The sequence below is a fragment of the Carcharodon carcharias genome, chromosome 22, assembly GCF_017639515.1.
Source record: "Carcharodon carcharias isolate sCarCar2 chromosome 22, sCarCar2.pri, whole genome shotgun sequence".
NCBI classification, from domain to species: domain Eukaryota; kingdom Metazoa; phylum Chordata; class Chondrichthyes; order Lamniformes; family Lamnidae; genus Carcharodon; species Carcharodon carcharias.
In genome coordinates this window covers 53422252-53446036 of record NC_054488.1, presented here as the reverse complement: position 1 = coordinate 53446036, position 23785 = coordinate 53422252, and the positions used below count along the sequence as shown (strand labels likewise).

The 23785-nt window shown below is 40.9% G+C and overlaps 1 protein-coding gene across 3 annotated transcripts in view; it reads right to left on the bottom strand.

The window, feature by feature from the left end:
* Positions 1-23785, bottom strand: part of LOC121293857 (E3 ubiquitin-protein ligase rnf213-alpha-like) — a 158988-nt gene that overhangs the window by 6678 nt on the left and 128525 nt on the right. For all 3 annotated transcript variants that reach the window (XM_041217270.1, XM_041217273.1, XM_041217271.1), the window contains exons 50-62: positions 23436-23558; positions 15199-15309; positions 11506-11748; positions 9360-9441; positions 9234-9268; positions 9033-9130; positions 8319-8472; positions 7114-7279; positions 6910-7004; positions 3586-3834; positions 2055-2187; positions 1876-1959; positions 535-718 (exon numbers count right to left, since the gene is read on the bottom strand). In XM_041217270.1, coding sequence (XP_041073204.1) covers positions 535-718; positions 1876-1959; positions 2055-2187; positions 3586-3834; positions 6910-7004; positions 7114-7279; positions 8319-8472; positions 9033-9130; positions 9234-9268; positions 9360-9441; positions 11506-11748; positions 15199-15309; positions 23436-23558 — 1757 coding nt within the window. The remainder of the gene's footprint in view (positions 1-534; positions 719-1875; positions 1960-2054; positions 2188-3585; positions 3835-6909; positions 7005-7113; positions 7280-8318; positions 8473-9032; positions 9131-9233; positions 9269-9359; positions 9442-11505; positions 11749-15198; positions 15310-23435; positions 23559-23785) is intronic.

Here is a 23785-nt window from a genome sequence, read left to right as displayed (position 1 = left end):
TTCGCGTACACAAAGGGTACAACTGACTTTTGATACGCAGATTTGAGTTTTTAATCTTTACTCCATGAAACACAGACATTGACATTCTGGGCACCTTTTTCACTGTGACCTCCCAATGCTATTATCAAATTTTCACAAATTAGTTCCAAATTGGAGGGTCCTTTTTCTTTTCTATATTTCTGAGATCATACTGATTGGGAAATGGCCAGACTTATGCTAAATGTTCATGATTTGCAAATTTTAGGCACAGGAAGGCCCTTGTGTTTTACACTACAGTTCCTATACAAGCATAAATTGCCCCCAGTAATTCACTCCAACTCGCAAATCCATATAAATTTAAAAAAAAATTCTTCCTGGGGCTTGGGGTTTCTGATATTCAGTTTCTATTTTCAAGCAAGGAAAATGAAAATTTGAAACACAAGGTAAGAAAAAGCTGGAAGGAAACACAACCATTTACTTTAGTAGGCAGCTCCTGTTATTAGATCATTAATATAAATACCATGAGAATTAGGAAGCACCAAGAAATAAACTCACGGTGTAGATTTGCTGGTGTACTTCTCCACTGTATAAACAGAGTCATTCTGAAGAGCGATAAGGTAGCTAACTAATGCGGTCGAGCATAAGCCAAGATTCTGTCGACGGGGAAGCAGAACTTCAAGCCTGCAGTTCTGCATGTCCAAATCCAAAGCACAGTATTCCTCAGGAATCTTAATTGCACCTGTAAAATAGTGACTGGTCAAACAAATTCTTCAGAATTAAAAATGTTGAAATAATAATGATACTTTATTCAAGAAGCACGTATGCAGCCTGAAGACTGAAATCCTGGTACATGGCTTTTTAGCATCTTTTGAATGCCTTCAGTATTTTCATTGAGGTCATTCACCTCAGGAATACCCAAACTGTTGTGTTCCTGCAGGCCACTTAGACATATGCTATGGTGTCTTAGAAGCCATATAAAGAATAAATCAATGCTCCCATTGGTTTGCATCGATTACAAGTCATGGATAAAACATATAAAATTGTAACAGATTAGTGTCAGCTGTGGCTCAGTTTGATAGCACTCCCACCTCCTAGTCAGAAGGTTACAAACTCAAATCCAGCCTGACCCTCCAGTGTCATTGAAGGAGTACTGCACAATCAGAGGTGTCATCTTTCACCCCTCTCAAGTGGATGTAAAAGATCCCATGGCACTATTCCGAAAAAGAGCAGGTCACCAAGGTGACTGGGTATTCTGGCCAATATTCTTCCCTCAACCAGCATCACCAAAAAAAGTTATCTGGTCATTATCACATTGGTGCTGATGGGACCTTGCTGTGCTCAAATAGGTAACAATGCTTTTTGCTTCAGCCACTGACCACACAAGTGAATTCTACAATTTCAAATCGACTACATTACAGCAATGACTACACAAAAATATTGCACTGGCTGTAAAGCACTTTGTGATGCTCTGGTCATGATAGGACTTGCATTTATTTATAAAGTGTCTTAAATTCTGATTTAGGCATTTTGCACCACACCTGTAGTATCTGAAACTTCAAAGAGAACAAACCAACAAGAAAGAAATGCAAACAGGACCGAATGGACTAGGTGGGCCAGATGGCAGGGGCTCAGGGGCAAGAAATGGTCCATGAGCCATTGTTTGGGTGCCCTGCTCTACCTGGAATATTTAATTGACTGATATCCTAAACTTTGATCAGAAATGTATCCTGCCCATATTATTACAATACAAAAGTGATAAAAGTACAATATTCTGTTTTTTATACTTACCTTGTATCAAAAAACTTTTTGGATTAATTTTATTTATTTTGAGGAGGCAATTAGCTAAAAATTCATTTTGTAGTTAATGTAGATGTTATAAATACAGGTAACACTCACCATTAGTTAGAAGGAATGTTCGAAGTTGATTCCACACATATAGGAAACATGATATTCGGGATGCAAATGTACGCTTTACAGGCTCTGGAAAAAAACCAAACCATGTGTTGGAATAAGGACGGATACTTTATTCAGGAAGGACTTAAGTCTGAGCTGCTTTGTAAAAGATAATTCATTACCTGGGCTAAAGTTCTGAAGAAACTCATGAACAGATTGCGCAGGTACGTCAGTTGCATTCTGAAATCGTTTCACCAAGTCATACTGGAGTGCCAATATTTCTGGCAGGAACTTCACCAACCTTAACTGAGCTTCCTGCATATTATGAGATTGTTAACAGGTTACAGAAATGCTATGGATTTTACCTACAATACAACTTGCATTTGCAAATTACAGTTCACTACTTCACACTTGAGGAAGATTTGTGCTGTTAATACCAACATGAACAGAGAAAACATCATGAAATTTGATCTTGGAATATCCCAATTAATATGTACTATACTATAATGTTACAAATAATTAAACATTTGTACTCAAATCCTTGCTTTGTTACTTTCAGGTGATTATTCCAACGTTCTCCTTCTCAGCATCTCTAACTCATCCCTCCATAAACTCTAACACATCTAAAACACTGTCACTTGTACCCAGCTAAACACCAACTCCCATTCATACATTCCTTCAGTCTTCACTTCACTGGTTTAAATCAGTATGGCCATTTATAAATCCCTCCACACCTTACTCCAATCCTCTAATCCCTCCTTTCTGCTTTTCTCACTTCAATCTTAGCCATGTCATCGCTACCTCATCACTGATAATACAGCTTTTAGCAGCCTCAGTCCTGTTCTCTCTCCACATCTTTCTCAATCCACAAAAACCTTCTCAAAATGCATCCTAACAACAAATATTTCCATTTTCTCAATAACACTATTCAGGTTTGGTATCCATTTCCATTTGTGAAGCAGCCTGGGACTTGGCTAAAAGTTCTATGGTCTCCTCCTCAATTTTTTGGGCAAAGCAAATGTTGAAAATACTTGCCACACTTTTTATTCATTCATGAGGCTCAAGCATCGCTGGCTAGGCCAGCATTTATTGCCCATCCTTAATTGCCCTTGAGAAGGTACACCCACAGGTGTTAGGGAGGGATTTTGGCCCAGGACTTTGATAATTAAATGCACAATTTTACAAAAAAAAAGAGGAAAGTATTAGTCTCCAAGAAGTCACAGATTTTTAGAATTATCCTTGAAAGGAGTAAGGGAATTTCATGCTAGTTAGCATTCATCTTTTGTTCTATGCAAACAGTTTTATAAATGAAGTGAAAGTCACCGTAGTCCCAGAGGATCATGGGCTGCTCTCTCATTAGAGAGACACGACCGGCGGTGAGTTTAACCTGAGGGTCACCACATCTCAGGTGAGGGGCCTTCATGGATGACCTCAGCCGGTATGGGAATTGAATCCACGCTGTTGGCGTCGCTCTGCATCACAAACCAGCCATCCAGCCAACTGAGCTAACCTATTTACTGAAGAAGTGTGTTCACTTAGCAATTAGATTCTTTCAGCTTACACCAAGCTTTTCTCTCATCCTTGTAAGATTTTTATGTTCTTGATGGTGGGGGACGTCATTACTGTGGAACTAGTCCATCTTTCAATTGATAAAAGAAACAAAACTTTACCAGAATATATATACAGGACCATTAAACAAGCTGCACCAAATACCTTTTGTAGAAACTGCCACAGGATGGGGACAGCATCTTTTCCATCCTTATGTTCCACTATGTGTCGCAAATGTTCAATGGAAATTCTTTTCCGGCAGCTCCATATGGTAGAACAGTACAGCGCATTTGCTTGGGGTAGTTTAAGGAATGTTTGGGGGTCTCCATACACAATTTTGACAATAGGATTTGAACATATTCTCTGATCCTGACTTATTTGGCTGTTAATATCCACAAGCTTTCTATCCATGTTCTGTTAAAATAAAGTTGCAGAAGTGAAATGATGACAAGTTTCAATTGGCTTCCCACATATCTACATGCAAATTTCTTGGTGAAACTTTTAGTAATTTTAATTTTTTTTAAAAAGAAAAGCATGCAGAAAAGTCAAAACAGAACAATGTACATTTACAAAGTGTCTTTTTCTCCTCAGGGCTTTTCAGTCAATGAATTACTTCAGAATAGTGGCAGCCTTCCATCTCATAAAATGATAGCTTGTACAATGGTTGTCCACTCTGTGTTAAGTATCACTTGGTGTGGCTCAGGAGCCCCATTCTGAGATGGCAGTCTCTGCTGCATTTGCTGCAGAGGAAGACAGTGGGCAGAGAAGGTGCGTGGTTTGCTCATCTGTTTTCTCTGGGCCCTCTTCTCAGCCAGCTGAACTTTTCATTTCTGCTCACCTCTTCCAACGCCCTTCCAAACAATCAGCTCCCAGAGGTCACAGCCATCAGTGACTGTCTCCGAGTTGCCACTGTCAATATCTGCCATCTTCATATCTTGCCTGTAGGTGTCCTTGTGGCGGAGGTATGGACGCCCAGGCAATCATGACCCAGTGGCGAATTCACCGTATAGATGGACTTTGGGTATACAGCTGTCACCTGTCTGGTGAACATGGTCAAGCCAGAGCAGACGTTGTTGGCTTGGGTTGATGGAATTGGGATGTTCTGGGACCTTTGAATTACTGACCTTGTCCTGTTAAGAGATGCTGAGGATATGTCTGAGACAGCAAAGATGGAAACTATGCAGCCTTTTCCCTTGCTTAGCATATGTTGTACAGGTCTCACCCATGTACAGGAGTGCACGGAGGACAGAGTTTTGATAGACTAACAGTTTGGTGTTCTCAGTCAGGTTGCTGTTGTTCCACACTCTCTTACTCAGCTTGAACATAACAGCTGCAGCTTCTGTGATGTGTGCGTGGATTTTAGCACCAAATGACAAATTGCTCTGATTGTGGAGCCTGGATATATGAAGCTATCAACAACCTCCAGTGTCACATTGTCAATGCTGATAGATGGCAGTATGGCAATATCCTAAACCATGATGTTTGTCTTTCTAATACTGATGGTCAAACCAAGCTCTTTACAAGCATGATATGTCCATTTGCCACTGAGGGTTTTCTTCAGTATGGAAAGTTAGTGCAGCATCATCAACTTGGAATAAATCACTGATGAGGACATGGTGCACCTTTGTTTTAGATCTCAGGTGAGCAAGGCTGAACAGCTTTCCATCAGTTCTGGTGTGTAAGTAGACATTGTTGGTAGATGACCTGAAGGTATATGACAGCAGCTAAGAGTTATGCCAAAGAGTGTCAGTGCCAGAACACAACCCCGTTTGACCACACTGCGGATCTCAAATGGTTCCCATATCGCCTTGTCATAGCTGACCTTGCCCATCATGTTGTCATGGAAAGAGGAGATCACGCCATGGTGGGTAGCCAATTTTCTCCGGCAGCTTAAATAGATATCTTCTCACATAGTTGAATGTCTTCGTAAGATTGGTGAAGGCAATATACATAGGGGTCTTCTTTGTTCATGGCATTTATCTTGCAGCTGCCAGACTGAGAAGATTATGTCAATTGTAGATCTTCTAGTTTTGAAGCCACACTGGGACTTGGGATAGATGCATTCAGCCAAGATCTGTAGTCTGACAAGGGCAACATGGGCAAATGCTTCTCTCAAAATGCTCAGCAGGGAGATGCCTCAATAGCTGTTGCAATCGCTGCAGTTGCTCCTCTTCTTGTACAGATGCCGCAGGAGTGCCGGTTTCTGGAGTAGTTTCCCGTGAATAGTAGTAAATTTATACACAAGCAAACATTTTCATCATTCCTTAATGTAAATTCTTCTCCTGACAGAATTCTCATTGACCCAAACTACAAGGTGTAGAAAATCTACCAATGTCAAAGCAGAAACTTAACCTATTAAATCACTTACAACCATGTGTCGTGTTTCTTCTCTTTGAATGCAAATATTCATGGCTTAAACAATGTTCCAAATTTAATAGAAACAAACATAAAAAGAATGCATATTTCATAAAATGATTAAACCATCTACAAAAGTCCCTTTTCTGTCTTTGTTCCACTTAATTAACATTTGAACTCAAAGGTTTCGACCTCTCCCAAAAGTTTGTGCTTTGGGTTCATATTCTTCCCAAACTATTAATTTGTCAACCAGACTGCCACCAACAATACTTATACCTTTATTTCCAAGGAAGCCACAATCTAATCATATCTTGTGAGCAGGATTGACCTGCATTGCAGCATTCTCAGTGCAAACAGAGGCACATCTTTTCTCAGTCTACAGTACTATCATGTTACAAATGCGAGGTTTTATAAGATTGTTATGTCTTAGTACTGTCTGTTTAATTTAGGGAAAGATGCTGACAACTCTGCTGACAAGAAGCCTGGGTCATTTGGTTGTCAAAGGGATGCCCAGGTAAATGAGCTCAGGGAATGCCTATTCACAGATATTAAGACTTTCTGGGTTTAAGTAGATGCACCTTATGAACACAGCTACATAATAGCTGTAGAATACAACATTTGTCATACATGGTATACAACTTCTGAAGCTAGAGAAAAAAAAAACATCCATATCCAATAGACTGCTGCCAAATCTGCCCCTGTTCCTAATCGTTTGCGATTTCAAAGGGTGTATTGGATCAGTCATATTAAGGTGTACCACCCTAAAAACAGTTTTGCATCTGACACATGTCCACTACATTCCTGATGACACTTTAAGGTAACAGCTTGTAATATTGTGTTAAATCTTTAGAGGAAAAAAGGTGATTATATGCTGTGGTCTTCTCAATTGAAACCCACAAGTTTAAAAGATGCAGGAGTCTACACAAAGGAACAATTACTTGGATTTGCCTTTTTAGATCTAGCACGAATACTTGAACGTTGGCTTTAAATGGCCAGTTAAACATAGATTTTTAATATATTTGTGATACTATGTTTAAAAAAATATATCATCAATTCCTCCAAAGCGGCATATCCACCTTTTAAGTTATTTAAATGTTACTTTAATACACAGAAGCACAAAGATAAATACCTCACCTCCATTGTAGGAGTTATCACATTTTGCAAAATCATTTTCTCCCAAACATTTCTTTGCTGTTTACTGGAGAGTCTTTCACTTCCTGACTGAGGCACTAGAACATGGATATTTAAGAAAAAGATATAGTATTTCAGTGACATGCACAAAAATGGTTGAGTCACGAAACTAATTTTGCTACTATTTAAAAAAAAGTTAGTACTTACACTGCTTTTGCCAAATGAGATGGCTGAGAGCGAGATGGATAACTATGGCGGTTTCATCAGCACTCTTTCCCAGTGACCCCATGAGTTGTTCCATGTCTTTTTCAATATGGCACAAGAGAAAAGCCGTTGGATTTGAAACTTGTGGTTTTATAATTTGTGCTACTGACTACGGAGAAGGAAGTAACACGTAAAAAATTATCCATACTCTTAAATTTATTAAACATTAATTTTCTTTTAGCAGCTAATCTTTTAATTGAATTCATTTGACGGATGTGCATGCTTCTCTAACATTGTAACTAGCAGGTTCATCTGTGCATGAGTTGATAATATGCCAGATTGCAGAGAAATCACAGAAAAACTGTACAACATGATTGCGCTTTCAGAGATGTCAAAAGAGGACTTTCACCTCAAAACCAATCCTGAACACTATGCTCAGAGAGGAACTGCCCACTGAGTTACCAGGCACAGGCTCCAGAATCAGTCGTGAATTCAGGGACATTAAACTCGCTCTATCTAGTCTTTTACTTGTTTATTTACTTTCTATTTTCCTCTATTTCCAGATTTGCCTCTACTTAATTTTTGAGCCTATGTTCATTTTTTTTTGAAGTATGGCTCCGCTGCCTGTTCTCACTGCATCACTGCCAGTTTTCACAGCTTAAGCATTTTATATAATTACATATAAACTGGCATGCCCCGTTACATTGCTTTTATTTGTAAAGCTGAAACACTCAAGTTCCATTTTATCTTGTGGCAGCCTTGTTTTGGATCTAAGCAGGAATTTGAAGGGACTACAAATACAATTCAATTTCTCTACTGGTCACCACCGATGTATTTAGGCCTAGAAGAAGGATCTGTAGAATGCATATTCTGATGCCAAATATGGAGCTCTTGCAACTATTGAATACATATGAAACTTTGGCTCTGTGTAAAATCTGAGTAAGGCCATAAGAAAAGGCTCAAGATCCCCAAATAGAAGACAAATGTGCAAATATTTGAATAACAAGTAGAAAAAAAACATGAATCATGTCTTTTTCTTAGTTCATCCATTCCCAGGATTGAAAACCACAGACCTCCTTAGTTGCCTCAGATTTTCCTTCCTAATGGAAGATTCTGGGAAGAAACTTGTTGGCAGTGTTGATATAACTGATCAGCATAATTATATTAGACACTACTAAACTAAAACAAAAATACTATTAAACGAATACCTGCAGATCTTGCATTGTTCCTAGAAACATAGCTGTGTGCGTCATTAGACGAATAAGTAGAAAGGAAACCGAGGACATTTGTCTATCAGGAGCAACAACTGTTTCTCTTTTGCTTGCATCTCCGAGAACATGTCCCGTTTGTGTTCTGTCTGTCCTATAAACCAAACAAATTGACTAGAATACATTCCTCATAAAGAGAGGCACAGTTTAGGTCTAAGGAAAAGTTCCTTCAGGTGGGATAAGCTGTAGTCATCTTTTTTAACAAAGTTAACAAATCTCATAGTTGACAGAACAAATGGAATTTAAATACAAGACGCAATTAAATAACACAATGGGTGGTGTTATTTTACAAACCCTATGGTCATCCCTTCAAACTATGAGACTGTCTAATTCAAATCTGACAGCTATACTTAAGATGATTGCTTCAATGATCATCAAGGCAGCTGAGTGGACTGTCTTGCAGGAGCAGAATACCTAATGTCCAGCGACACCCATATCCCATGAATGAAAATAAATGCATGAGCCAGTCTTTGTTGCACACTTACCACAGGAATACACTTTCTACAACTGAAAAAAAATTGAAGACACCAAACGAATATTACTGATGTCAAAAAATCTCAATGTTCAGAAGACTAAAGCGTTGCTTATCTGTCATGGCTTTCTTAGTTTTAGACAAGGCTATTCTTTATTTGACTTGCATGGAAATGTTCTTACCTAATAGCATTGCTGAATCCATGAACTGCCATGTGGCCATGTCCTCCAATTTCAACATTACATTCAATACAGCGAGATGTTTCCATCGGCAGTCCACACTACAATTAGAAAACAGTATTGCATGTAGTTCAAACTCATGTTTCCTATATATGGCAATTAAAATATGTGAATTTAAAAGAAAATTAAAATATCACTTCTAACCTCTCCTACAACACATGGATGTCCATTGGGGCACTCTGAAAAGTAAAGGGATTTGTCAATGATTATTTAATAGTTAAACATTTTTCAAACTAGTGAATAAGTTCAAAAAGAGATTTTGTCACTTACGATACCACTTTAGATTCTCAAAATCAGTCCAGCCCATAGCTTCTATAGTCATATCCTCAGGCATGGTGGGCAAGAACGCATTCTAAAATGTACAAAAAAGTGATAAAAAAAACCCCCCAGCAAACTTTATATTCAATACGGTTAAACACCTAATTTTTACCTCTCTAGGTTGTGAATTCTTATATTCATCACTAACAATCTGTCCTTTGTGCCTGCAAACCTGATCAAAATTAACACGACCTGCACATGCTGATTCTAATATTACTTGCAGAAATAGGGAAAACTATTGAACAGATGCCAGGTACTTTCCAACAGGGCTGGAAATGAGTTAAAGTCAAATTGGACTCCTCTCGTGAGCGTACAACTCAAGAGTGCTGGCCAAAGCGGAAAGTCAGTCCCATGCCCAGCTGCTCGATGGGGGAAATAATATAAAGAATGGGAGACTTAAATATTAGAAGTTGCAAGAAGGAAGGGAAGGAGAATCAAAGCAATACTCAAACTTGATTGCAAAACAAAAGCATAGGTTGAAATACATTGAAATTGAGAGTCAGTAAAAAATGCTAATAATTGCACTTGCTTTTGAACTCTTGGCTACAGGCTGCCAACAGATGTTTTGTACAGTTCCTAGTTCAACAAAATCCAGCTGAGAATGAGTATTCATGCCTGGATCCATTTTCCACATGACTGCAGCAGTGGGTGCTCTACAGAATATGTTGTCATTGGCTTTCCCCTGGCAGCAGTCCTACAGTCCCAGTAAGTTTACAGATAAAATTCATTCTTCAATTTGTAGAGGCTTTTTTTATTTTTTCACTTTCACTCAGTTTTACAAAACTTGGTTATACGAGTTGGGAAAAAATCAAAATCTGATCTAAGCGAAGAATGATTGTCAACATTTATACCAATAATCAGGATCATATCACAGTCCTTCCAGAATTTTTTCTAATAATTCACAGAGAATACCAACTGCTACCTAGCGCAGATTTGATTGGAAGACTGCTAATCACCATATGATTCAAGACCACTTTTTGGCTTTCAAAAAGTGAACAGGTTTTTTAGACAATGGAGTAGAAGATATAAGCATAAAAATTACTGTTGGAAAAGTTGGCAGAGAATTTGTAGGCTTTTGATGGCAAACAATCAGCATTCTCCACCATTAACACTGAATTTGATTGCAACTTCAGGATTTTGCACTAATGAACGCAGTAATCCTGAAGTTGCAGTCTATCATTCACTGCTCCACCACAAGCTGCACTGTGGACCAACCCAGCCCAAAAGGTGAATATCAATTAAAATTCTGGCGAGAACTTCCCCTTTTCCACTCTCATATCACTGTTCAAATTACTACAAAAAGTTAAGCTTTGTTTAATGAGGTCTAACTAGGTTTTTAAACAGCAATGAGTAATAGCTACTGTTAAATAACTGATTTGCCCTGAAAATATAATTCTATATTAGTGAAATGTCTCCTTTATGATTAATTATTACATTCCTTGAATTATATTTTAATTATTTTTTTTTTAAATTAAGCCTTTTCATGGTATTTTCGCTTCTACCTTCACCCCAAGTCTCAAATGTCCCAACATTTTTTTGCACTGTAAAATTCACCAGAACTGAAGAGTCATATGGACTCGAAACATTAACTGTGTTCCTTTCCACAGATGCTGTCAGACCTGCTGAGTTTTTCCAGCAATTTTTGTTTTTGTTCCTTTACACAGCTTATCTGCTGAAGAAGAAAACTTGGAGTAAGAGGAAATTGGACAAAAACAAATATTAATGAAGTGAAGAACATGAAAAGATGAAGGATGAGGAAATATAGACTGGGTTAAGCTCAATTTGCTGCATGGTGCTTCTGATTATAGCTAACTGTTTCTAGTTACATACTTGATATTCAGAGTTCTCAGCTTCAAAAATATGAGCTGCAACATCCACAGCTGAGAAAGCAATTTGCTTTCTTCTTCTTTTGAAGAACATAAACGTCAAAAGTCCAGAAAGAGAAAACCTACAATTATTCTCACTTTTAACCTGCTAAGTGGGTGATTTACATAGTTAAGCAACACAAAAATGCATTAACGATTAAGTTTCGTCTGGACAGACTTATGACAACATTTACTTCTGGAAACATTAAAACAAATGTAAAGAGAAACCATACCACCATATCAGCAGGTTGGAGTGCAAGGTTTTTCAGTGGTGTCAGGATGCTATTGTCCCCACAGAATAAGACAGCTGCAGCATGAATGATTATTTCGATGATTGTCCGCTGCAGGCTACTTTGCTTAGGATTAATCTGAAGTCCAGGAATGCCATTGTTGACTAACGTAATGGCAAATTTCTTAAATCTGCCAGAATCAAATAGCGTTTCGCTCTGTATGTACTTTTCAATCGTATCACATTGCTGAAAAATATAAACAATGAAATTCACTCAGGAAACTGGAAAATGGAATGTGATAAAATGTTAGTGAAAAAAACAAAGTCTAAAGTCCTAAAGAATAAGGACTACAGTGACATTTCTCCATTTCAAGGAAACATGAATTGGTTATCAAAAAACAAAAGTACGCTAGCATATTCCACTTCTGGAGCTTTGTTAAATTCAATGTTAATAAACTTAAAATCACTTAGTTAAGCAGCTGAAGTCCGTCCTTCCACTCCAAAAGTGGGTGTTGTATCACTGAATGTGACAGGATAGAATGTTTAAAGAAGTGTTTAAACTTCCATCTTTATTATTGTCCATTATTATTATTGTAGGTATAATACTTGTCTGGTGGATGCTTCTGTGCGAAATGATTTCAACTCCTACCTCAGGAAGAATTTCTCCTTTATCCCGAATGAGGTCAAGGACATTGAATCCGAATGGGCCATGTTCACGACTGCAATCGTTGAGGCAGCCACCAAAAGCTGTGGCTTGAAGGTGGTCGGTGCCTGTCATGGAGGCAACCCCAGGACCCGTTGGTGGACACCAGTGTTGAGGGAGGCTGTCAAATCGAAGGAGGCATCCTTCCAGGCAATGCTCGCAGATAGGTCTCCTGATTCTGTTGAGAGGTAGTGGCTGACCAGGAGGGCTACAGCAGCAGCAGTCACTGAAGCGAAAGCTGGGGCTTGGGAGGAGTTTGGAGAGGTCATGGAGACCTATTATTGGACAACATTAAAGTTGTTCTGGAAAGCCATTTGGCGCCTTAGGAGGGGTCGGCAGGATGTCGTCCAAGCTGTTCTCAGAAAGGGTGGGAAAACGCTGACCACAGCTGGGGAGATCACCAAGAGGCGGAAGAAGCACTTTGAGGAACTCTTCAACCTGATGCACACACCCTCCTTACAGGAGGCAGCACCAGAACCCTCTGGTAAGATGGGATCTTATCGCTGTTGCTGATGTTGCTGTGGTGGTCAAGGGCCTCCGTAGTGGTAAGACAGCAGACGTAGATGAGATTTGTCTGCAGATGCTAAAGATGCTGGACGATGTTGGGATGCCTTGGTTAACGTGCCTCTTCAATGTTGCGTGGAAGGCAGGGACAATACCATTATATTGGCAAACTGGGGTGGTGGTCCCCATTTTTAAGAAAGGGGACCAGAGGGTGTATTCCAATTATTGAGGGATCACATTCCTCAGCCTCCCCAGGAAAGCCTATGCCAGAATGCTGGAGATGAGACTTCATCCTTTAGCCAAGCCTCAGAATCAGGAGGAACAATGCGGGTTCCGCCCTGGCCATGGAACAGTGGACTAGCTCTGTGTCCTCTCACGGATATTTGAGGGATCGTGGGAGTTTGCTAATCCGGTCTACCTCTGGTTTTTACACCTGGAGAAGGCATGTGACTGCATTCTTCAGCATATTTTTGTGGGAGGTTCTGTGGGAATATGAGGTGCCGGAGCCGCTTCTGCATGCTGTCAGGTCCCTCTACTCGCAGAGTGAGAGTTGTGTCTGCATTCTCCGCATTAAGCTGAATTCATTCAAGGTGGGCATTGGACTCTGCCAAGAGTGGATCTTGTTGCCACTCCTGTTTGTGATCTTCATGGACAGGATATCAAGGCGCAGCCGAGGAATGGAGGGTATCCAGTTTGGGGCTTGAGGGTGGCATCTCTGCTGTTTGCAGATGATGTTGTGCTTCTTGCCTCATCTGACTGTGATCTCCAGCGCGCACTCAAACGTTTCGCCACTGAGTGTGACACGGCTGGGATGTGGATCAGCACCTCCAAATCTGAGGTCATGGTTTTCTCCTGGAAAAGAGTGGGTTGCTCTCTCCAGGTGAGGGGGTAAAAGCTTCCCTTAGTGGAGGAATTCACGTATCTCGGGATCTTGTTCACGAGTGATGACAGGGAGGAGCATGAGATTGACCAGTGGATCTGCTGCAGTTCTGCAGGCACTTTACCGTTCCGTGGTGGTGAAATGGGAGCTGAGTTTTAGGCTAAAGCTCTTGATTTACCAGTCAATCTATGTCCCCAACCTCACCTATGGTCATGAACTCTGGGTAATGACTGAGAGGATAAGGTTGTGGGTACAAGCGGTGGAAATGAGGTTTCTCCGCAGGGTTGCTGGGCGTACTCTCTGGGATAGGGTGAGGAGTTTGACAATTCAGTAGAGCCTCGGAGTGGAGTCGCTGCTCCTTCAGATCAAGTGGGGCCAGTTGAGGTGTTTCTGGCATCTGATAAGGAAGCCCCCTGGTAGGCTCCCATTGGAGCTGTACCGGGCATGGCCCACCGGGTGGAGACCTCAAGGCTGACCCAGGACATGCTGGAGGGATTACATCTCTCGAACTGGCCTCGGAATGCCTGAGAATCCCCCAGGAGGAGCTGGAATCTGTGGCTGATGAAAGGGGAGTCCGGTTGTTGTTGCTCAGCTTACTGCCACCATGACCTTCACCATGAGAAGCGGTGTGAAAATGGACAGATGGGTAGATATAATACCTATCCCTAAATCTATATTTTTTCTCCTTTGTTATTGTTGGTGGTAGATGTCAGTGGTAGCGTCCGTGGTGGATGTTAGGCGCACTTGAACACTATAGGAACGCCATTCCCTCACACATAAAAGATTGTGCCAAGAAATGGCAAATTTATTGCATAGGTGGAAGCGAAGTACAAAGGTCGGTCAGCATTAGAATTTGAAGTTAGCTTATCTAGATAAAGAATGTATCACTCTAGAATCAGAGCTACCATTTTAATAATGGATTGTGATTGATTTTAAAAAATGTTAACATTCCTTCTGTTCTCTCCACATAATTTCAAATAAATGAAATATTGCAATTTAAAAAATAACATAGCATGCACTATGTTATGTATTAGAAATCTTGTCCTTCCATCACAGGACTGGAGATTAAATCTTTCCCAATTTTCTTCTGCTTCAGTTAGCATCACAAACCAACATCTGTACACCATCAACAATGTGAATGTGGTCAACAATGTGATAACGAGCAGGTAATCCACTTTTTGTGACACTGATTGAGGGATAGATATTTGCCAGGAGGGTTTCTGAGGGTTGCAAGACTGAAATAAACTTGGACCAGGTTTTCAATCAGATTTCCATCAGGAGAAATTCTGCAGCGCCAAACAACAGATAATTCATCAGTAGTCTCAGAGAGTATAGCTGGTATGGGAAAAGTTTAGATTCATACAACAGCATGCATTAAGGTTGCTCTTTTTAGGATTAAGAGTTACTGCATATCTAGTCATACTTTACTTAACCTGGGACTGTTCGATACTGACAGAGTACAAAACATTGAGGTGCACCTTCCCTACAATTAACAGACTTTAAGCACAAATACTCACCAGAAAAATAGAAAGCAACCCATCCCAGGTGCTTTACCAGACACTAAATCATTTTAAAGAATATAATACCTTGTACTTATTACTCAGACTTACAGACTGGTTTGGTCGGTCATGTGGGTTGCTTGATGCATTCAGACTAGTGATCTCCCGGAATATTGCAAGGGTCATGAGAACATTTTGTTTATTGGAAGAGCATTTGCAATCCTAAAGAAAAATAACTCTCGTCAAGATTACCTTAAAGTAGAACTATACACAACAGCTAATAAATGTTATAGCTGGGCTGAGCCTAGCAAAAAAGATCTTTGTTCATAAATATGAAGGCTAATATTAGCAGCAGATGACAAAGTCATGGGATTTCCTGCAGTTTACTGGTGTTACTATGGGGCAAGAGCATGTTGCACCAATTCTTTTAAGGAAATCTGCAAGTAATTGATTTAAATTGTTTTTATGCTGAAAGATAAGAGGAGCAGCAGTGGCAGGAGGCTGCATGTGAATTGTCATGACAAAAGACAGCAGCCCACCTACAATTACCTGTATTTGATGGTGCTGCATTTGCATTTATTTTATGCCAGATTTTACATTCAAGTGTAGACAAATAAGCTCTGCAGAAAACTTTGGTGTAAATTTATCAGCAAGATTGGTACAGAAATTGGCATAAATTTCAGTGTCGTTTCTGCGTACGGATAATCCAGGAAATTCTGTGACAAGTCTTCAACTTCCTCCAGACAAAATTTAAAACATGTAGAACAGAGTGCATTTAATATAATCAATAATGAGATAAGTCAGCAAGTACAGCAGCAGTTTACCTTCTGCCTCTCCAAAGGATCTTCTGGAGCCTGATTTATAAACTCAATCCCTTCTTTCTCTGGGTGGGCAGAACCAAACCCAATCCCAGGGAGAGACAGGGAGTTTCAACAAACTGTAGTATGCAATGGGTTTTTGGCTAAAAGTTTCAAGGTACCTTTGCATTAACCAGCAAATTGCAGGCCAATCTTGTAAAAGCTGTCATGCATCAGTGATTCTATGCCTGTCAGATGGTTAGTTTCAGGGATTAGCAATTCCTTCATGTAAACTAACAAATAATTACAAAAGACAGCTTACCAGAGTGCTTCAATTGTTTTATAAATTGTTCTGCGATCTACATTCAGTTATTTATGTTTAAAGAAAGTGGCTTTCAAATTACATCGGGAGATGATGGACTGCATCTGAGGTGTATATCATTTTGGGATTGGACATTTTCTGTTGTGGCTATAGAGGTCAATTCGCGAATGATTTGCACAGCTGAGTGGCATTGGCCTGAGGCTGACTGATTTTTTTTTCTCCCAGCAGGCTCTCCTTTCTTCTATCTGGTCACTTTTGATCCTTTGCTTCTCCATACTGTTCCTGACTGCTCGTCTCCAGTCACTCTAGTCAGCAGCAAGGACTTTCCATGCATCAACTTTGATGCTGGGCAACTTGAGGTCTTGATTACAGATGTCCTTGTGATGCTCTTGCAGACATGGGTGACCTGTAGGTCCCATGCCGCTAGCAAGCTTGCCATAGAGCATTTCTTTGGCGATGTGGCCATTATCCATTCAGTGTGCATGATCCAGCTTTCAGAGTCTCCACTGACTCAAAGGAGCAAACACGCTAGGAATCCCTGTACACTGGTTGTAATAAACTTGGAATGCAGGGCAGGTTTCTTGTAAGAAACAGTAAACTTTATTTACAGAGCTCCTGATGAAGCTACATGCTTTTTCCAAGACCAAGGCTAGAAAACTCCGCCCCCAAAATTACCCACGCTTAGGGCTGATTCGTTTATACAGTCACATGATTCCCACAGCAGTATGAATGATCACCATAACAGTATGAAATGTTTACCTGACAATTACTACATTCCTCCTCCTTTAACTTTGTTTTACCACTCTTATTTACAAAAATATCTTATAACCTAAATCATATACAAATATATACAGTTCATGCAATTATAGATTTAGTCTTTGAGGTGGTTTTCTGATTCGGGTAGAGCAGTGCAACTCTAGGACTTGAGATGCTTCCATGGGATCGACTTGGCCAGGAACTGCAGCATCTGGGACATCTTTCGACAATGACAGTTCAGAATTATTTACTTCAATGGAGACATCAGGTATGCCTATTCTTTGTCGACGTGGCACAAAGGTTCAATTTCAATTTCAGGTGGAGTAAATGGTTGGAATGTGTCTCGACTTCTGAGGTGATCCACCTTTCTTAACAATCCTGCTTTCCACTTCCACTTGATATGATAATGGTCTTATTTCAGAGGCAATTGTACCAAGAGCTCATCTCAGTCCAGTTGCAAAATTTCGTACAAAAACTGGTTCTCCCACAGTAAATTCTCGACCTTTACTGTGAACATCATGATTTACTTTGACAATTCTGGTTTTTCTCCACCTTCCCCTCTGAATTAGGGAATACTAGACTCAATCTTATATGAAGTCAGCACTTCATCAGCAATTCAGAAGGCATCAAGCCTGTGGTTGCATGAGGGGTTGTGTGATAATTGAACAGAAATCTTGAAATTCGTGCCTCTAACATTCCCTTTCCATTCGGATAATTTCTTCATGCCTGTGTTAAAGGTTTGTACTGGTCTTTCTGCTAATCCATTGGATGAGGGATGACATGTTTAAACTCATTTAGGTTCACGAATCTTTGGAATTCATTACTAGCGAAAGCAGTACCATTACCTGATAACTTCTGTAAATCATGTAAGTAAAACATTGGCGCAGCTTTTCAATAGTTGCACACATCCATCCACTTTGAATGTGCAATGAGCACAAGAAACATGATACCTAAAAATGGACCTACATAGTCTATTTGCGTGCGAGCATCTTCATTTTTGAAATACCAGGGCATGCACTATGAAGCTCTGTCAATAGTGGTTCTCTTCCTTGCATGGTGATGATGACTCTTGCTCCCCATAACAAGATATCATCTTGACAACTCAATTCAGATCTATGAGCATAGAATGGTTTTAATTCTTCAGAGACTTGTGCATTTGACCATCCTTGCAATTCTTGTTCACGGACTGTTGATAAAATTGGGTCCCGGTTTGTCCAATTCTATACCTGTCTCGCACAGACTGGTGAGGAATCTAGGAAATTTAACACATGTACTACCTTTTGAGGTACTGGAGCATGTGTAATGCTATCTGGCAAAGGAAGACGACTGAGGGCATCTGCATTTGCTATGTGCACATCCAGACGATTCATAAAAGTGTATTCATATGCCGACAAAATTAAAGTCCATCTTTGAATTCCAGCAGAGGCTATCAGTGTGATTGCCTTATTCTCACTAAACAAACCTAACAGTGGTTTGTGATCTGACACTATGGTGAAGTGTCGACCATGCAAATATTGATGGAACTTCTTTACTCCAAATACGATTGCTAAGCCTTCTTTTTCAATTTGAGAGTAACCTTTCATGGCTGCAGAAAGGGTTCTGGATACATATCTTATTGGTCTTTCAGATCCATCCTCCATCTTATGTGACAACACTGCTCCCATTCTGTAGGGAGATGCATCGCAAGTGAGTATTAATTCCTTAGGTGGGTCATAGTGCACTAGCAGACTCGACGAGTGTAAAAGACTCTTGACTTATATGAAGGCTTCCTCTTACTGTGCCTTCTGGGGCCATCTGAGGTGCTTCTTAAATAATAAGTGTGAAAGAGCTAACACTGTAGATGGATTAGGCAAAAAGTGACTGTAATAATTTATCATGCCCAAAAAGGACTTGAGCTCCATGACTTTAGTGGGAGAGGGCACTTCCTTGATTACCCTGACCTTCTCCTCTAATGGATGCAACCCTTGGACATCCACTCAATTACCCAAATATGTGACTTCAGTTGCTTGGAGGTGCACTTCTCTTTTTTCAAACGAACGCCAGCTTCCAAAAGTCTCTTCAGAACATCTTCTAGGTTGGCCAAAAGTTCTGCTTCCGTGGATCCTGTGATCAGGCTGTCATCCAGGTACACTATAACTTGGGGAAGTCCTTGTATTAGGCTTTCTATGGTTCTTTGGAAAATCGCACAGGCAGATGATGCAAAGCGTAGGCATGTATATTGATACAGGCCCTTGTGCATGTTTATGGTGACGTAACCTCTTGATGTTCTGTTGAAGAGTCATACGGAGTTGAAACGTTAACTGTGTTCCTCTCCGCAGATGCTGTCAGACCTGCTGAGATTTTCCAGGTATTTTTGTTTTTGTTTTGGATTTCCAGCATCCACAGTTTTTTTGCTTTTAACCTCTTGATGTGTTGTCCAGCTCTAGCTGCTGGTATGCATGGCTCAAATCTAGTTTAATATAGAATCTTCCTCCTGCAAGATTAGCACACAGATCTTCAATCCTTGGGTTTGGGTATTTGTCTAATTTCGCAGCTTTGTACACAGTTAATTTATAATCTCTGCAATGCAGATGATTTGATCAGGTTTCATCACGGGGACTATGGGTGCTGCCCATTCTGAAAATTGGACTGGCTGGATTATTCCTAGCTTCTCCAAACACCACAATTCCACATCTACCTTTTCCTTTAGGGCGTAAGGCACAGGTCTTGCCTTAAAAAAACTGGGGTGTTGCTTCAGAATCCACGTATACTTTAGCTTGTCGACTTTTTATTTTCCCCAACTCATCTCTTTCCACGCCCCGTCAGTCTACTCTCAATCATCAGTAAAGTAATGGAAGGAGTCATCAACAGTGCTATCAATCTGTGCTTGCTTAACAATAACCTGCTCACGGACACCCAGTTTGGGTTTTGTCAGGGCCACTCGGCTCCTAATCTCATTGCAGCCTTGGTTCAAACGTGGACAAAAGCGCTGAACTCCTGGTGAGGCGAGTGACTGCCCTTGACATCAAGGCCGCGTTTGACTGAGTGTGGAATCAAAGAGCCCTAGCAAAGCTGGAGTCAATGGGAATCGGGGGAAAACTCTCCACTGGTTAGAGTCATACCAAGGGTTGTGGTTGTTGGAGGTCAGTCATCTCAGTTCCAGGACATCACTGCAGGACTTCCTCAGGGTGGTGTCCTGGGCCCAACCATCTTCAGCTGCTTCAACAATGACCTTCCTGCCCTCATACGGTCAGAAGTGGGGATGTTTGTTGATGATTACACAATGTTCAGCACCATTCGCGACTCATCAGACACTGAAGCAGTCCATGTCCAAATGCAGCAAGACCTGGACAATATCCAGGCTTGGGCTGACAAGTGGCAAGTAACATTCACGACACACAAGTGCCAGGCAATGACCATCTCCAAAAGACAGAGTCTAACAATTGCCTCTTGACATTCAATGGCATTATCATCAGTGAATCCCCCACTATCAACATCCTGGGGGTTATCACTGACCAGAAATTGAGCTGGACTAGTCATATAAATACTGTGGCTGCAAGAGCAGATCAAAGGCGAGGAATCTTGCGACGAGTTACTCACCCCCCCCGACTCCCCAAAACCTGTTCACCATCTATAAGGCACAAGTCAGGAGTGTGATGGAATACTCCCCACTTGCCTGGATGAGTGCAACTCCAACAACACTCAAGAAGCTTAACACCATCCAGGAAAAAGTAGCTTGCTTCATTGGCACCACATCCACATTCACTCCCTCCACACAGTAGCAGCAGTGTGTACCATCTACAAGATGCAGTGCAGGAATTCACCAAGGCTTCTTAGACAGCATCCACACTCGACCTCTCAATTTTGACATGACAGCTGTGGCTTCAGCAATCCTGGTGCTGACTGCATCATCAAGGAATAGATTACTGGTAATTGTTGATCCAAGGTTTGTGAAGCTGTCAATGATCTCTAGAGTGAGGTTGGCAGTGTTCAATCAAGGTGGAGTCTTTACGTTCTGGTCCAAAACTTTGGGTCTTCCTGACACTGATTGTCAGTCCAAATCGATCGACAAGTTGCTGTAAATGAGTTTCAGTATGGGATGTCAGCCCAGCTTCATCAGCAAACAGCAACTCATGGAGTGGGACATTATGCACTTTGTGCGCCAATATCAGTCTTGCCAATTTGAACAACTTGCTGAAAGCTCTGACATACAGGTAGACATCCTCATTTGAGTCGTCAAAAGAGGCTGATTGATGCATTTTTCTCCATTCTGCTAAGAGCTGGTGCCAGGACATTGCCCTGCTTTACCCCACTGTTGATCTTGAAAACACCTGCTTTTGCTCCATTGTAACTGATGGAACTGTTCATTGAAGGAAGAAATGATGCCCAGGAATTCAGGGGTCAACCTATTTTCCATAGCAGTTTAGAACCTGTCTCTACTGAGGAGGTCAGAGGTGTTGATGAGGTCTATAAAGGCAATGTAGAGCGGTAGGATTTGCTCGCAGCACTTCTCCTATAACTTCCGAAGTGAAAATCATGACAACTGCCGAACTGCCATCTATGAAGCTGCACTGAGACTCAGGATAGATGCGTGATGCAAGGGTCTGCAATCTGGTCAAAGCAACGCAAGGGAAGACCTTCACCATGATACTTAGCAAGGAGATGCCTCAAAATTGTTGCAGTCACTGTAATCCCCTTTGTTTTTATACAAGGTTTTCGCATCACACGTCTTTAGGCACAAATCTTTCCTTTCAGCAGAGACGCAAAAGTTCATGGAGGTGCAGTAGCAGCGCCAGTTTTCCACATGTGATGATTTTAGGTGAAATGCCATCGTTTCCCAGGCTTTACCATTGGCAAGAGGGTCAATGACCTTGTTAAGCTCTACCATCGTGGGCTTGCTGCCCAACTCCTCCATGGCAGGAGAGTCCAGAATGGCGCTGCCAGCCTCTTCAGTACACAACAGAGTTGTGTAGAGTTTGAGGAAGTGCTCCACCCACCTTTCCATCTGCGTACTAGATTCATTGATGATTATTGTCTTTTGTCTTCAGGCCGCTGATTTGGTTGCTGCTTGGCCTGTTGCTTTCTTGATCCCTTCATACATCCCTCTAGCATCCCCAGATTCAGCAACAGACTGTATACTGTTCCAGAGTTTCAAGAAGAATTGATTGGCACAGTGCCAAGTGGTCTGTTGCGATTTGATTCTGGCAGCTTAGAGCATCTAGATTTTGTTTGCTGGGAACTTGCATGTAGTTCATGAGTGTTCTCCACTTGTTGACTTGCGCTTGTTGACATGCTAAGAGTAAGAAGACTCCCACAGCCATCTGTGGGGAGGCAGGTAGGAGGAGTTCAACTACTGCAAGTAAAGTGTTTTTTTTACTGTGAAACCTACCTCATGCTTACACGTTGCCTCTTGGGTTTTCCCCTGTCAGAAGAAAGTGTTGCATTTCTCTTTAAGGGATCCACTATGAGCAAGCCTAATTTCTCGCAGCGTGACAACATCCACATTGAGTCATTGTAAGTTGTCTATCCATCACAGCTGTCTTGTGTGCACCATCAACCTGCAGGTCATCAGTAAGGCCAGTACGCATGGTCTTCACATTCCGTTGCGATGTGAAAGACTGGTGTCTTCTTTATTAGTTAGTCTTGTCTGGTGCATAGATTAGCAACCTGCCTTTCAAGAGATGGCTCTCTAAGCTCCATGTACCAATTGAAACAAGCAAGCCATGGCAGGGCAGCACCTAACTGATTGGGGCTGCCCAGCTTGAGAAGGAGGTAGCTAGCCAATGAGACGCTATGATTATTTCCCACCGTCAGAAGTGACCCCTGGCACTTGTGCTCTACTCCAATCGAGCAAGAGCTTATAACCAAAAACTTGCCTCCTTTGTTATGCCAACATAAACCACAAAGCTGGAGCATCCTCTCCAGGATGCAGGCCTAGGCAAATAGTATGGTGACCCAGAGTTGCCCAAGCATTAGGACCCCCTTTCAGTATTGTTTGGTATCAGCTCTGTTGCAGGAGTTGCTGGAAAGCTGCCCGATAGATGACAGATTACCACCTGCAGACTCCAGCCCAGATTTTCTATCAGGGTTTACTGCCCAGACAGCAACATGCAGTGCAGCTATTTACCAAAAGCTGGGGTTCTGGTGTTTTGGTTTCCTGGTGTCCACAAAATTACATTGTGGGACCAGTCTTCTCATTATTTTAGTAGAGCCAGTAACCCATTTAGTTTTTAATTGGTTAATGCTTTCACTAATATATTGGACACAGAAACTTCAGCATCCATAAATTATTAACCCACAGTATAGGTTGAACTGAATGAATAAGAAGTTAAAAACAACCAATTAAATTCCCACATTTATTAAATAACTTACTGATCAGTAGTTTTCTGTAATGTTAAACTGCTAGTGTGCTATTAGTTTGTAAGTTCAATCAAAGACAATAATTGTCCCTGGTTTCAGTATGTTATCTTGATTTCAGATGTTCCAACTCATACCTTGAGAGCTTCAGCAATACTCTTAGTCTTGCATTTAAGAATAGCCCTGCCTACTGCATCGCGAATAAGTTTATAATTTTCACCATACACAAGGTAACGATCAATTTGTCCAGGATGATCTCTCTGAAAACAAGAAAGGAGCAAGGTCATTTTTTGCCAATAATACAATATTTTTCCACATTACAATTATTACATCTAATGTTTTTGTCCAAATTAATCCCTTTCTCGCATAGGCACCGAAACTTGCTGGATATGTTTCAATGGAAATTTATAATCTTTTAGAACCTCATCCACGTGGCCATTTGCTATGTGCGAAAATTGCTGCTGGCAGCCTATTTGATTGTGAGCAA